General features: G+C 42.9%; 2 protein-coding genes across 4 annotated transcripts in view; one reads left to right on the top strand and one right to left on the bottom strand.

Moving 5' to 3' along the window:
* The first annotated feature begins 5106 nt into the window (after window positions 1–5106).
* On the top strand, window positions 5107–10362 carry SOD1 (superoxide dismutase 1). The gene is made up of 5 exons (XM_013955290.2): window positions 5107–5265; window positions 6060–6153; window positions 6685–6754; window positions 8993–9107; window positions 10057–10362. Exons 1-5 carry the CDS (start codon window positions 5191–5193, stop codon window positions 10165–10167), a joined length of 465 nt encoding a protein of 154 aa, XP_013810744.1. The 5' UTR covers window positions 5107–5190; the 3' UTR covers window positions 10168–10362.
* Window positions 10363–12378: 2016 nt separating this feature from the next.
* The window catches only part of SCAF4 (SR-related CTD associated factor 4), a 48669-nt gene continuing 45947 nt past the window's right edge, over window positions 12379–15100 (bottom strand). For all 3 annotated transcript variants that reach the window (XM_067299304.1, XM_067299317.1, XM_067299312.1), the window contains one exon: window positions 12379–15088. In XM_067299304.1, the coding sequence (XP_067155405.1) occupies window positions 14247–15088 (842 nt within the window). In that variant the 3' untranslated portion in view covers window positions 12379–14246. The remainder of the gene's footprint in view (window positions 15089–15100) is intronic.

The raw sequence follows: 15100 nt of genomic DNA, 5'->3' as shown, positions 1-15100 counted from the left end.
TTTTTTGTGAATGTGACAGACTAACTCGCCTTGCAAATAATGATCATTCTGGTAACTCTTAGCTGTTTTGTGCTCTTAATTTCAACCTCCTAGAAAGTTTTGATGGGAGAATTCACCAAAAGGTGGCTTGTCCCATGTAAATGGAGGTAAAAACACAGTTTTTGCATGGGCGGTCTGAATGGGGGCGCTGCAGGACTGAACATGCTCAGGAGAAACTCCAAGAACCCAGTTTTCTCCTAATTTTTTTAGTCAAAGGTCCACACAGCCTTTGGAAGAGAAAAAAAGTCTAGAGACTCTCCTATAGGCTAGTGCTGTTTGTGAGAAACCTAGGCAAACAATATCATAGCATTACTAATATAATTATGAAATTATAAACATTTTAATTGCCCACTGACAGCTGTTAGGAACCTGATCTGAAATTCTTCTGCCTGCAGGTACTGACAGAAGTACCTTCTCCCAGCTATTCCCACTGTCATGCCCTGGCATGTGCCTCCCAGTTTCTTAAGAGTGTACCTATACTGGGGTGTATGGGTGAGAGAAGGAGTGTTAAGCATCAATTTTGCACTGCTTTCACAGAGCGCCCACTGCTGACTTTGAGATCACCAGCTGTCTGCAGAACAACCCACAAACTCCCCTGAGGGAGAGTGGAAATAGCCAGTCCTATCCTGGTTCAGCAGGGGATCTATATGATTCATTGGATTCACTAGCAAAACACACTGGAATAACATGAACAGGCTTTGGCACTACAGGAAGTATTTAAAATCCAGCGCTTTGAATGTTAACCAGCAAAAAAATTCAGTGGATGGATTGTGAATAGCACCAGTGCCTAAGAAGGGTTGTAGTAACTTGTGGCTACAAGTGCCATGCTGAGTACAAAGGTCTTCATCAATATTTACACAAACCTGTCCTTTCAGTCTCATATTTCAAGTTTACTCAGCTTGTACAGCAGTGGAGAATTAGTGACTTAATAGGAGACAAATTACCTCAGCTTAGCTACCAAAAGGACAAAAAGATGTCAAAAGTGAATGTTATTTTTAATTTTTTATGTTCCATTTAAAGGTTTTACAGGCTGACACTATTTTAATTATATGAATACTTTGGTTATCAGCACTACCACCTCTTAATTGGAATTACAGGCTTTGCACTAGGGAGTCTCCGTCACAAAGTTTCTAATGTAATAACTCCTGATTTCCACAGTGCTTTTCATCTTCAGTATGGTATACAAACATTAACTGAGTTAATTACCTCTCCCAGAATCCCTTAGAGGTAGGAAACTATCATTACCCACATGTAATCAAATGGGAAGAGTTTAATGGCACACGAAGTCTTCTCCAGGACAACACAAAGGCTCAGGGTTGGATCGGGTTCCTCAGCACAGGTGTTTAGTGCTCTCCGGGATGCAGCAGAGAGCCCGAAGGGGTGCACAGGGGCTGGCAGGTAGGCAACAGGAGCTCCAGGACCCCTCCTGCAGCAGCAGCTGGAGACCAGATAAGATACCTGGGGGTATAGCAGATGGGGCTAGACACCTATGTGTGGGCAGCTGAATTCAAGGACAGAGCAAGTGTTAGATTCCTTCAGATTTTAGCATCTAGGATCTAGATTGTGGGACTCTGAAGGAACACCCCCCCCACACACACACACAAGCCTATTCTAGGCCATTCATAATACAGAATAATAATCTACATGCAGTACAGCACTCCCCTTACTGAGTAAGCCTGAACAGACATGCACATCTTGTGTTCTCTGTGTATTAGGTGACTCCCAAATGCTACATGGGAACCATAACTCTTGAACTTCCCTTTAATTTTTTAATTCATATAAAATCTTAATCAGAATGCATGTTAATGTGCTACAGAGGCTTTATGCTTGACAGCTGCCATATTTTTACACTACAGAAAGAGTTTGTGATTTTTTGTTATTTTTGCACATTTCGCTTAGAAGTTTATTAGTTTCTGTCTATATAGATTAGACTTCTATTAACCCACATAACACACTAATTATTTCATTTGTTGAAATTAGCCCTTTAAATAGGCAAATTAGGAAACAATCAAGGCTAACATGAATCCCAGTTCTTCAGAGATTTACCTGTGAGTCTCTTTATGCAATGTGAGCAGCCCTTTTGATCAACACTAAAAACAGCTTCATTCCCCTGCTAGAATGGATACACTACATAGCTAATTGCAGAGTAGAGAAAATATTCAAAACCATGTGTCAACCCAGCCCTGAGCCTGTCACTCCCATACTTGCTTCAAGCCTCTGGGCTCCAGCTTAATGTTTTTCATCAGTGTATCTACATATAAGGTGCGAACAGGCCCAAGTTCTAGACTTTTTCCAAGTTAAGATGGCAGAACAAGAGTACAGGTCAAAGAAGAGAAGGGCTTTGGCATCAAACAGCAAGTGCCAGAGTTGTAATAGACCACACTTCATTCCTCATGTCTGACAAATCCTCTGACTGTAGTTCATACTGTCAAAGTTAGTAATCCCACCTGGCACTTCGTTCTTTCCTCTCTGGTTCGACTCTGATATTCTGAATAATAAAACAATTTGTTATTGCCACCACTGTTCAACTTCATTTGTGGTGGCTTTTCACAGAAATTGTTCCCTGCTAGCAAGATTTAAGAAAGTAAATGAGTGAAAAGGAAGTATGTGGGGAAAAAAATTCCGTAGCTTCTTGTGTAAGATTCCTGTTAAAGAGTACTCATGTAAACCAATACTTTTGTATTACTATTGTACTGCATGAAGGAATAGAAAACACTCTAAAGGGTGAGGCCACAGCCTGTATGAAATTACTGATCTGCATGTACCATACAAACTCTTGTGTGTTAGTCCTTCAAATTCACATTTTTCCTTTAGCCTTCTACTGCTGATCTCTACACTGTCTCTTAACATTGCATCTTTGTCAGCTACACTCTACCTTAGATTTTAAGCATCTCAGAGTTCAGGCTTTTTTCATAGGTCTCTGTAACCTGTTCTTCACGCCTACTGTGACAAACTTCTGAAATCATTATTTGGAATTATTTCACTTTACATATTAGGAGGCCTGACACATCTGGCTCTTCTCTGATAAAGCTGCTTTTCCTTCTGCTTGTCCTACATTCATGTAGAAGCATGAAGAAGGGTGGATCTTGAAAACACATCTCCAGGAAAGAAAGAATAAACCTAAAAACAAAGGCGGATCTGGAGACAGGCCTAAGAATAAGAAGAAGCACCATAGCAAAGCACTCAAGATGTTCCTCCTTATGAAAGGACACTGACAAAAAAAAATAGTGCCATAGGAAGCCAAAGATGGCAGATACCATAATGAGTCACTACTATCCTTCCATGTTTAAAATCATCATTTATCCTTCCATTTTTAAAATCAAACAAAATTTGCCTTGAGAGCACTGAAATATTTTGTTTTGATCCAGGTAAAATTCAGGATGCTGCAGGCTGTGCCATTACCACAAACTTGTTTGTTCACAGGTAATTTACAGTTTTTTCTCCCCGTGCACAGCAGGAATGAAACTCTAGGAAGATTATTAACTCCCAGTGCCAGGACTCCTCCTAAACAGGATGCAGCCCAGCTCTCCTTCTCTCTCAGCTTCTTTCAGGATTAAACTACAAACATTTTATCTGTCTCTCAGACTAATAAAGAGTCTTTATTAGTCCTGTTTATTTTTTTTCCCTGCTTCTTCTTTCTCAAGCAGAGAAATACACCATACAACCAAACTAATCCCTGTTCCTCTCAATTAATGTCAGGCCCCCATAAAATTCCCAGGATTCATAACTGAGCCTAATGTGTGAAACTGTGGTGCTCCCTTCCCTAACCACAGGGCATTCTCAGCCAGGTGTCTTAAAACCACCTGGGCCCTCAATCATATACACAGATCACCTCAAGTTACAGGTATTATAGGACCGTTTTGGATTTCTGATTCAACTTCTTCCTCAACAACACAGCAGGAAAACAAGGAACACAGGTTTAACTGAAAAGGCATTTATTAAATGCAATCATTTTATTCTTAAAACACCTGGAGGTTGCAGATCTTTGAACAAAAGTGCACAGATGTATCCTCCCCATGTCTGATGTTAATTTTTCCTTAGAGTCTAAGGCTTGTAAGCATATCAGTACAGAGAGAAGCTGTTTTGTCATCTCTTCCCTACACATCCCTCAGGCAGGTACTGATCAGTGACGACACCAAGAGACTTCCCATTTTAAGCAGAAATCTCTCTGAGCTGTGTACTAGGTAACTAGCCTGTCATTGTAGACAGCGTGTGCACAGAGGTCTCTGAGAAGCCCTCTGTAACATAACCACGGTCAGCAGCTGAGCAACACCGCCTCCAGCACCAGACTGAAATCTTGATGGCTTCTGCAGAGGGAACAAAACACTTTCCGGACAGGGCTTCTTGTTTGAAGCACAAAGCTATGCTGCGGCAACTTTGTAAGCACGCTCCTTTTAAACTGGAGTTCATAATTCAATATATCCCAGGGGGTGGGGGGAGGAAGGGGAAGGTACAAAAATACACAGAAGAAAACACTCGCAGAGAAGAAAAAAATACTGCAGATGATTCTTCATGTTACTGCTTCAGGGTATGCCTGTCGCAAAATGTTTTTCCTGTCCGTATGAAATCGTAACACGAAAAGACCTAGAAACTGAAAGTTCCTCATTTGAACGGGGAGGGTTTAAAGTGAGGCTGCTTAGTAAACACACATTTTCCCAAATGCCTAAGCGTCACAACGCTGTGAAACACAAGAAACAATCCCCCATCCCCGTGACTTTCAGAAGGAAACGCGAGACACCTGAGGGCCGCAAGCAGCCAAGCACCGGCGGTTCCTGCGCGAGGCGGCGGCCGGGAGAGAGGGGAGCGGTAGGGGAGGGTAGGGCGTGGGGCGGGGGGAGCGCGCTCGCGCGGTGTTTATCGCCGCCGTCAGCCCGCGGCGCGTCCGTTACACAAGGCGGCGCCCCCCCCGCCTCGGCCGGGGGAGGTGCCTCGCCTGCCCATTGGCTCAGCAGCGGGCGCCGCCGCCGCCGCGGCGCTCCCTCCCCCTTGATTGGCCGCAATCCGCGATATAATTGATCGAGGAGACCAAAAAGGCGCGCTGTGATTGGCCGCGGCGCCGAGCGGCCGCGCTATATAAGATCCGCCGGCGGGGGCGGCTCGCTCGCTGGTGGCGGGGGTTGGTGTGTGTTGCTCTCTGGCCGCTGCGGGAAGATGGCGACGCTGAAGGCCGTGTGCGTGATGAAGGGGGACGGCCCCGTGCACGGCATCATCTACTTCCAGCAGCAGGCAAGGGGAGCTGCGGGATGGCGGCTCGGCCCGCCCGCGGGGGCTCGCCCGGTGCTGAGTCATTGCCCGCCGCGGGGGGCGGCCGCCGGCAGCTGCCCCGGGCCGGGCGGGCTCGGCCGCGCCTCAGCGCCGCCACGGGATGCGGAGAAGGCTGGGCCCGCGACTGTTGGGCCCCCGAGAGGCTGCGAGCGGCTGGGTCCGGCCCGCGCCGGGTCCGCCGCGGGGCGCCGTGTGGCGGGGCGCGGAGGAGCCGCCCGCGGCTGGCAGGGAGCGTGTGCTGTGGCGGCGCTGCCGGGGTCTCCAGCGGGGTTCGTGGCTGAAGCCTGCCGCAGCCCTTCTGCGAAGCTTATTTGTCGCCGCAGGGCGTGGCGTGGCTCTAACTGCTGCGTGGTCTGAGCCCTCTTCCACGCTTCCCGAGTCGGTTATCCCCAGTAGCTGGGGCTGTATTAGGGCAACGCCGTGCCTGCAAAGCAGCACCGATGTTAGGGTTGCTTGTGCTTGCAAGCTGAAGTGTGTAACTGTTCTCAAAAGCAAGTAATTTGATAAAAGGCATTTGTCTTGTTAGATTAATAGGAGAAAAGCATTCTAGGTGGCTGAACAAACCAAATGTTCTGTGAAATGCTATCTTGGCAGATGGAAGCAATTCATGCAGGAAGGTAACCATTCATGTCAGTTGCTGAATGTGGAGTGGGGTCTCTAGTGCTTTCTATTGGTCAGGAAGCCTCATTTTGACACTATTAGCCCACTTAATACTGTAGCCATTTAGGCACTAACAAACTCTCTTTCCACTGAAGGGTGATGGACCAGTAAAAATTACTGGAAAAATTAATTGCTTGACTGATGGAGATCATGGCTTCCATGTCCATGAATTTGGGGACAACACAAATGGTAAGATTTCTATTTAGGCTTACCAGGTAGAGCTGTATCCTGACTACTCAGCTTTAAAGAGCTTCTTCTAGTGTTGCAACACTGGGTAGTATAAAATGTACTTCGTAGTTCTCGTGACTGCAAATCCATTTTATGAAATGATGACATTCCCTAAGGAATTGTTCCCCCATTTAATACTCTAAACATGTTTAGACTAATATTCAGAATCTGATATATCAAGCATTAAAATACTATGATAATCTAGTGTTAAGAACTGAGAATACTACTTTTGACTAAATGAAGAACATCAGAAAATGTTCTGCATCCCAAAACCTTATGTTATTGGGCTCTAAGAGTAATGCTTGCAAATCTGTCACAGGTTACTTGCCTCCAATGGATCAGTATAATATCTAGCATGAGAGTAGCTATTTCATCATTAGAATGCTCAGTTCATCTATCTATGGGAGGACTACCTTCTTATACTGTGTAAATGACAAGTTTATATTAGCTGTAGCAAAAATCTGTACTTCTGATAACTGTGATCTGTTTCAGGGTGTACCAGTGCAGGTGCTCACTTTAATCCTTATGGCAAGCAGCATGGTGGACCAACTGATACAGAAAGGTGAGTTTAATGTGCCTGATCCTTTATTGGATAGCTGCTTGACTTTAATGTAGCAGCTATTTAAGTGAGACTTCTTTCTGCCTGGGAGGCCACTTTGTGAATAATGCTAGGACAAAACTATGGAGAAAACTGTTAATTGCAGCAAGTCTTCTAGGGTCAGTTAATACAGGTCCTGCTGACTGCAATGGTTTCTTAGTTTTCTTTGCTCCATGAGTATGGACAAAATGTAGTCTCTGAAATATATTCTTGGCTTAATCGCAGCTTGTGGGAGAAATAAGACTTTTACTGAGTGAGGGTACTTGAGGATGAGTGAAGGGGGATTCATGTGTTAATGCTTCACTTGGTCAGTGGTGACTTGCTTCTGTGTTGGGGGCCTGCTCAGCAAACAGCCTTTCACACAGGGGCCTTCAGCTGTCAAGGACCTGCTAACCTGTATGCAGGCCTGTCATGTGACAAAATTGGGATCATCTGTGGAAGGGACTGGAGCTTCAGGTGGACTGTAAAATGAGTAGAAAGCTGAGTGTGCCTGGCATGGTGGCTGTTTATTGGGTACTGGGCTGTGCTTAACCTGTCAGCTTAGGCACTGTAGTGCTTATAGGATGTATGCCTTAGGGGTACTGTGCTGAGTGCAAGTATGGGGTCTGTGCTGAATGCTGCTGTGCCTCAGTGAGAGCTGAGACCTGGAGCTGAGGCCTAGCTCTTCTGTAGGGTCAGTTTCATAGTCCAGGTCCCTTCAAGGAGGCCCTTGCATGTCTGAGGCCTGTACTATTTAAGCCACTTGCTCAGGCTTAAATAGTATGCTGATTGGGAAGGGGCTGTGCAAGAACTGAAAGCCTGTGTGGCAGCAAGTATAAAAGATGGGCTGGTCTTGTACAAATAGGTCTAGAGTAGCATCGTGACTGACTTGGCAGTGTGACTTGCTTTTAAATGCTCACCTTAAGTCTATAGCTGCAACTTCTGTGACTGATGAATTAATACTTGAATGTTCAACTGCTTGCCAAACCAAGCTAGCTGGCTGCTAGCCACCTGTCTGGATAACAGCAATATGAAATGGCTTGTTTTGGGCTTTCCAGGCAGTCAAACACTCCTGTGCTAAAGGCCAAAATTTCATGAACATCATGGCAACTGCCAGTTCTGCTTAGTCAAACCCCTTGCCTAAGCATAACCTGCATGCACAGACAGTTGTAGTCTAGGGAATTCTCTATGAAGACAGAACTAGGTCATGTTTCAGTCTGTATAGGGTTGGAACAGATTGGACTGAAACTTCCGGAAGTTAAAATGAAGCAAATTCCTAAAGGGAAAACTGCCCTTGTCCTTATTTTATGACTTAGTTGAAAATAAGAAATCTATGCTAGACTAAGAAAGCTGGTAGTCAGCATTCAATTGGCTGAGCTGGTCACTCCACAATACATGGAGAATTTATTAGAAACAAGCTGGTATTCAAGGTTCTGAGTCTAGATTGAAGTGTCTTGTAGCTCTCTGAACATGAGCTTGTTTGACTGTTTTACTTGGGACAAATGGGTTGGGAACAGCACAGTGGAATGTCCAAAAGCTGCAAACTGACTTGCTGCTTGAGGCTAAATTCTAATGGAAAGTCCTGGTGGAGAACTAGCTCTAAACAAAACTGTGACAAAACTAATGTCATGAATATGGGAAGATACTGAATAAACTTGAATTAGTCATTCCTAGTACTGATCAGAACTTAGGTCAATGGGGATACATTAAATGCTAGCTATCGCTTGGCAAACTTCTTTTACTAATCCTATTATACCAAAAGTCTGTCCGCAGCTGCTTGTGGAATAGCTGATTTGTGATACACATTAAAAGCTTTAAGCATAGTGCAGTGCTTATACCAAACCTTGTATGTGCAGAAAGATTTTCTCCTAATTGAGAGCTTCCCTCTGAGCAAAGGAAAATATCTTATAATAGGTAAACATGGAGGAAATCCTTAGCCACAGGAGTCGTGTGGTATCAGCTTGCATTGCTAGGAATCATGATGTTCCTTTCCTACAGTTGTGACTAACCTTTTGATTCCAAGTTCTGTCTAGGACTGAATTCTAATCAAATCTCTTGAACTAAGTATTAATAGTGGATATGTTGAAGTCACTGGTGATGTTAAATGAGTGTTCTGCTTACGGAGTTCCTCAGTGTGGTAAAGATGGGTGTTGTACTGGCCAAACCATCACTTAGTGTTTTCAATGTACCAAGCTTCTGTAAGTTTGTCTTTTTTCTTTATAGGCATGTGGGAGACCTTGGCAATGTGACTGCTAAAGGAGGAGTGGCAGAAGTGGAAATAGAAGATCCACTCATTTCTCTTAGTGGACCACATAGCATCATTGGACGTACCATGGTGGTAAGTGTTTTGATGCCTGCTTAGATGCTTTGCAGAACTCTAGAGCAGTCTTATGAGCTTTCTTACTGCTAGAGGCTTGTGCCTGGTGTTTTTTATGTAAATTGTAGCTCAAGACTTCAACTGTGGAGAGTTTTTTTCAAAGCTTTGCCTGAAAATGTAATGTATCAATCTGGTAGTTTGTTACCATGATCTTAAAACTTGCTGCATGCCTTGCTGAGGGTATTCCTCTCCATTTAACCTTGCTTCTTCCTGCTGAGTGATGAAAGCCACCTTACTTGAGGAAGCAGCTGGCAATCTTGGCACAAGTGCTGTGTCACTGCAAGGCATGACAACAGGCACTTAAGGGCTGTGTTCCCTACTACTGTTCAAATGGCTGCTGGCTTAATTTGCCCCATGGCCTCCCTGGGGGAAGGAGGGAGGATGTGGCTGCTGTGATTAACAAGCCTGTGGACTTCTCAATAGATGAGTGTAATCAGTCTGGTTTCCCCTGGGACTCCAGTGCATGCTGAGACCACTGTACTCTTGCTGCATGAAACATGGGTTTGGCCTGATGACCAAGTAGCCAGGAGGTGTGTAGTGTAATGCTTGTAAAGTTGCAGCCAGGGCACTGTGCCTTCATCATAAGTCAGCCTTGTGTTGTAAGGATGAACTTGAATTTCAAGTCAATGTTTGCTCTTGGGCAAATAACTCTTCTGAAACTTGGGTTTTTTTGCTGACTTGCAGTTCTAAAATTCAGTTGAAGGCTACTTTTTTATACAAGTCTAAAGTTTTTTGCATGAGTACTAATTTGGCATTCAGGGGTACAGTGGAAAGAACCAGTCAACTATGTATACCTTGCAGACAGCTGGCAATACTACTTGTTGCTGTTAGTACTAATGTGAACAGCTGTGAAATGTTGATTGTTAGTGATGTAATAACATGGATTAAGATATCTTCAATTCTCTTTTAGGTCCATGCAAAATCTGATGACCTGGGTAAAGGGGGAGATAATGAGAGCAAATTAACTGGAAATGCTGGACCTCGTTTAGCTTGTGGTGTAATTGGAATAGCAAAGTGCTAAATATTGCACCTGAAGTGCTTAAGATGGCAGTGAGAAATGGGCTGTATTTCATTGCAAATGTTGTACCTGGCCTTGTTCAAGAAAGTTTTATCACTTAATCTCATTACTACTTTGCATTCTGAGTATCAGTGGAACTGGTGAAGACTGACTTCATTTTGTACAATGTATATTGCAATTAAAGTGACCCTGATGGAATGTCTCTGTAGTCTTCTGCTAAAGCTTCTGCTGTAATCATTTCAAGTATAATCTTCACTAACTGGAACTTTTGTTCTGTGTAATGGAAGATGTTTAATAGTGACCACAAATGCTGAACACTAAAATTTTAGTGTATTGTGTAATTTGATCACCCTTATGAGCTCTAGCAAGACTACTCACCAAAGAGCAGTAGACCCTGTATGCATCAGGGCTTCCTCCTGGCAAAGTTGCAGCATTGTAGGTTTCAACCTTACCTAATAAATGTGCTGGGCAAATACACCTTGGTCTTGCTGTCTATGGGGGGAGCTACCTGCTGATCCTTTACCCTCTGAAAGATAGGGCTGGACTTTGTAATGTCAATAGTCAGTTTGCAGGACTCCAGCAGCATCCAACAAATCACTTCTAGCCAGTAACCCTGGACCAACTGAAACCTTTACTCAATCAGTATGTTTGATAGTAAGAAACCCTGTCATGTGTTCTCCTGTAGTAGTATTCCAAATTTTGTGGCCTTATGTGATACTCTGCATGTTACAGTTGGGTTGCAGGTACCTAAGGGCAACTTGTTTGAAGAAATATCATCTTGCTGTGAAGTGTAATGGTGTAAACACTTGAGATGCTCAAATGTGACTACAGAATTGCATGGGGGAGTGAGGGGGGGGGGCTTAAGCTATGAAGCAGTTCAGGCCCAACATGCATCCTTGTGCCTTATCTTCTGGACCTCAGCTTTGTATGGTTGGGTTGTTCTGGGCAGATGCAGAAACCTCCCATCAGGAAAAAAAATCAGGGCTGTTGTGCAGTACAAATTCTTGATGCATTAGTGAATGACCCCTTTCTTGAAGCTATGCATCTAGAAGTGTCCAGTGGGGGATAGACCTTTGATTAAAAGATACATGACCAGAAGTCCCATATTTAAATTCATAAGGCTTTTCAGCAGTGTAATTACTGTGTAATAGTGCCAGCTCTTTTAGTATATACCTCTTAAACAGATTTTCAAGTCTTTCAATAGAGGAAATCATTAAAATTAATAAAGACTTGTATCAACATTCCTTTATCTTGTACATAAGTGATATTCATGGAAGTGGTTGTAGTTTTAGACACCCAAATTCCAGTGTAGCATGTTACAAATGGAATGGCTCCTGGTAGAGCAAGAATATTATAAAACACCTTAAACTTACATTCATTGTAGGTGGCAAACAGTTGTGTGTACAGTCTCTACCCACCTGTATGTTTTCCAGTGGATTAGTGTATACTCTGAATTAGCTATAGCAGCAGAATTAAGACAGTGGATGCATATTTCATGTCACTTAGCATCACAGGCTGCTGAACACTTTGAACATAATACAAATACCACCACCATTGCTGCTTTACATTTTAGAAGTTTAGAGGACAATTGTTGCCTCTCCCAAAGGAAAAAGAGCAAGTACTAGATTGAGGTACTATGTTTATGTCTTCTCCCAGCTGTTCTTAGTGCTGAACCTTGTGGGGTTTTTTCTTTTTTTGGAAGTCTGGTATATACAGATGTTTACTTTCAAATCTGTTCTCTATTTGGTTAAATGTCTGATGGCAGACTAGCCTAGAAGTTAATGCTATATTTTAAACTGTAAAGGTAATACTCCATTTATATACAAACAAATCACTGTCAGGCATGGGTTCAGTAACCAAGATATTAATTGCTCATGTTGAAAGAACTGTAGTGTCTGTATTAGTAATGAATGCTTACATTGAGCTTACTAATTAATCTTAGGTACAGACTTCTGGATTGTCTTTTTTTAAAGCCAGAAATTTGGTAGTTAATACAAAGGTAGGATACAGTTATGCTGGTGATAACCTTAAAGATGGAGCTTTCCCAGTATGTTTTATTCTAAAACTAATGCTTCAGAAGGAAGTAAGAATCCATTCTGCAACTGGCATTCTCAACTTTTCCTGGGTGGTGTTTTCACTATCACCCCTTAGGAGACTGAAAATGTGAGGTGGCATTTGCACAAACTGTAACAGATAAGCCTTCCATTTCCTTCATTCTTGTCTTCAAATCTTTTAATAAACTGTATTCATTAAAAAAATCCTATCTCCTTACAGAATTATGGCAGTTAAAAACAGTCTTAAACTTAAGACATAAACATCTGGTTTTGTATGAAAAAAGTTAGTTCCACTGGCCCAGCATGAAACAAATGTTAAGGACACAAGTTTTAACATATGGAAGTTGAGTTCACTACAAGTATGTAAACAGTTTTTTTTCTCTCTTTATTCTGCTATTGCAAGAACATAAAAATATATGTCCTCTCCCCCATCAATAACTCCATATTTGCCTTCCCATCCCACTCCCTCCCCCAGAAAAAAACCTTCTGCCGCAGAGCAGCTATGAAAAAGTACTGATGTAAGAAAGCAGCTGCCCTTCACTTAAGGGGAAAAAAAACCAACTTTAAATGTAGAATACACCTATCTCGAGGAGAAAAAAAAAATATGCACAGGATTCATACAATTTTTCCACTACACTTCTAGAGTATAACAAGCTTCAACTGAATGTCTGGTGCAATCTGAGCCTCCTCTTCTGGTGCATGGGCTAATCAATGAGAGGATATGTCTAAACGCAGAATTTCAAGGGCTCTGTGCCTCTGCTCAATTTAATGTAACAGTCTCTTAAAACTGTTTGCACCTGAAGGGTCAACTACTAGAACTAGTATTTGCCCTTTTATAATTTGACAAAAATATTTAAGTGATACGGAGAGAAGATGGTAAAACACAAATACAAGAATATGCATTCATTTTCCATCAGTTTGATAGGTACAACACTGAGTAAAAATTTTAAACCTACCTCTTGCTGGATTACAGGAGGTAGATATCGTTAACACAGACAACAGTAACAGCCTAGATTTGTGAGAATGAACAGGCAGCATTTTAAAATCCTTAAGCACCCTCCCACTTCCCCACCTTTTCCCAGCCCCATTTAAAAAAAATAGGTTAGCATTTTATATTGTGATTTGGTGTCTTTGATTTCTCTTCCAGCCCACTTTCCAAAAAGCATCAATGAATAACAAGTACAAAAGATGCTGAACCGGTGCGCTTCTTAGCCCACCACACACAATAATTTTATAACATTACAAGCAGAGCAGACTAAATATGTCTGAAGGTGTCCACTTTTTAAAAAAGGCTAATTAGGGCAACATTTACCACAGAACCAATTGGAGGAAAAAAAAAAAAGAAAAAGAAAAAAAACCTTGATTGCATCGCAAACACTAAACAGTTACCTCTTCAATTAACATTTTAAAACCACTAACTTTTACCTAGTATGGTCAAGTAGATCATTAAAATGCAGCAATCTAAAAATCAAAATGACTATTACAAATAAAAATTTGCTTCTGTGAATAGCTACACAAACAGATGTATTTCTTTTAACAAATATAAACAAAACAGTCTAATTTAGACTCCAGTACAGCATTAACAGTTCAAACTTTAAGATGTTGAACAATCCTTTTCCACTTCAGTGCAGTGTAGGAAGAATAGCACACATTAAAGTTTGTTATGAAAATAGAGTTTATTAAAAACACGTCCCTATTGTTTTGAGGAGCTTTCACCGTTACCTTTTCTTAAATTAAAAAAAAAAAAAAATAGAAAGCACTTCTACTTCTGATTTGTAAACTTTTTAAAGTCAAAACTTTAAAAAAGTTACAGCAAAAATGGGTAATATTTTAATCATATCTTCAGTATTTTGTGTTATGTTGTGGCTATTTTAAATAGAAGGGAAGCAATCAAATTGCTTACAGTTCCCCACCAACTACTGAGGGGCTGTGATATAAGCAGAAGCAAGTATAATACAGCAGACTGTACAACTCTAAAGCTCTACACTCCAACAAATGTCACTGTCAGGTTTTGACAAATTCCAGTCTCTAACGAGGAGCCTCTGCAACTGAGCCAATATCCTTTTCAGCTTGTTCCACAGATGAGGTAGCCTCAGATGTTAACTCTTCATCAGGTTTTACACCCGTAGGTTCAGACTCGCCTTTACTAAGTTCTGAAACAATGTCTGCATCTTCCATTTTGCCACTATGAGATTCGTGGTTTTTGTCACCATCTGCCCTGTCTGTCATCTCAGGTTTCTCCTTCCCTCGGTTTTCTTCCTTGTCTCTACGGGACTCCCTATCTCTAGAATCTCTCTCTCTGTCTCGATGTCCACTGGACCGCCTATTTCTGTCCTCCAAGTCTCTGTGTCTGTCACGTTCAGGGCTTCTTCGTCCCCATTCTCTCCTCTCACGATTACCGAGTCGCTCATGATCTCTGTCATCGTTGCGGTTACCGTAGCGCTCGCGATCGTTTTCTACCCGATTTCCAAAAGATCTCCTTCCAAACCTCTCCTGGTCTCTGTTAGGAGTGAAAGTCTGCCTATCATTCCTGAACTGCCTTCCATCCCTATTATCCTCAGGTCCGCCCGGTCCTCCGCTTCCTGGTATCCCCCCAGGTCTCACAAAATGACCGGGTGGCGGGAACGGGGTTTTCATTCCGTGAGGGGGAGGCATCCCAAAGCCCCCTGGCCCAGGCGGGGGGCCTCTGTGCATCATGTGGGGAGGCATGTGTCGTGGTGGCATCAAGGGAAACCGCTGCAGAGGAGGCGGGGGCATTCCTGGTGGTCGCTGGAGGGGTATCAAACCAGGCCGGGCACCTAAGAGGCCAGTGGATGGAGTCTGCAGCCCAACAACAGGAGCCGGTGGGGGTGGTGCAACTGCTTGAGTACCTGAAACAAACA

The sequence above is a fragment of the Apteryx mantelli genome, chromosome 1 (assembly GCF_036417845.1).
Source record: "Apteryx mantelli isolate bAptMan1 chromosome 1, bAptMan1.hap1, whole genome shotgun sequence".
NCBI lineage: Eukaryota > Metazoa > Chordata > Aves > Apterygiformes > Apterygidae > Apteryx > Apteryx mantelli.
The sequence above is the reverse complement of the archived record's forward strand: the minus strand, read 5'-3'. Positions and strand labels throughout refer to the sequence as shown.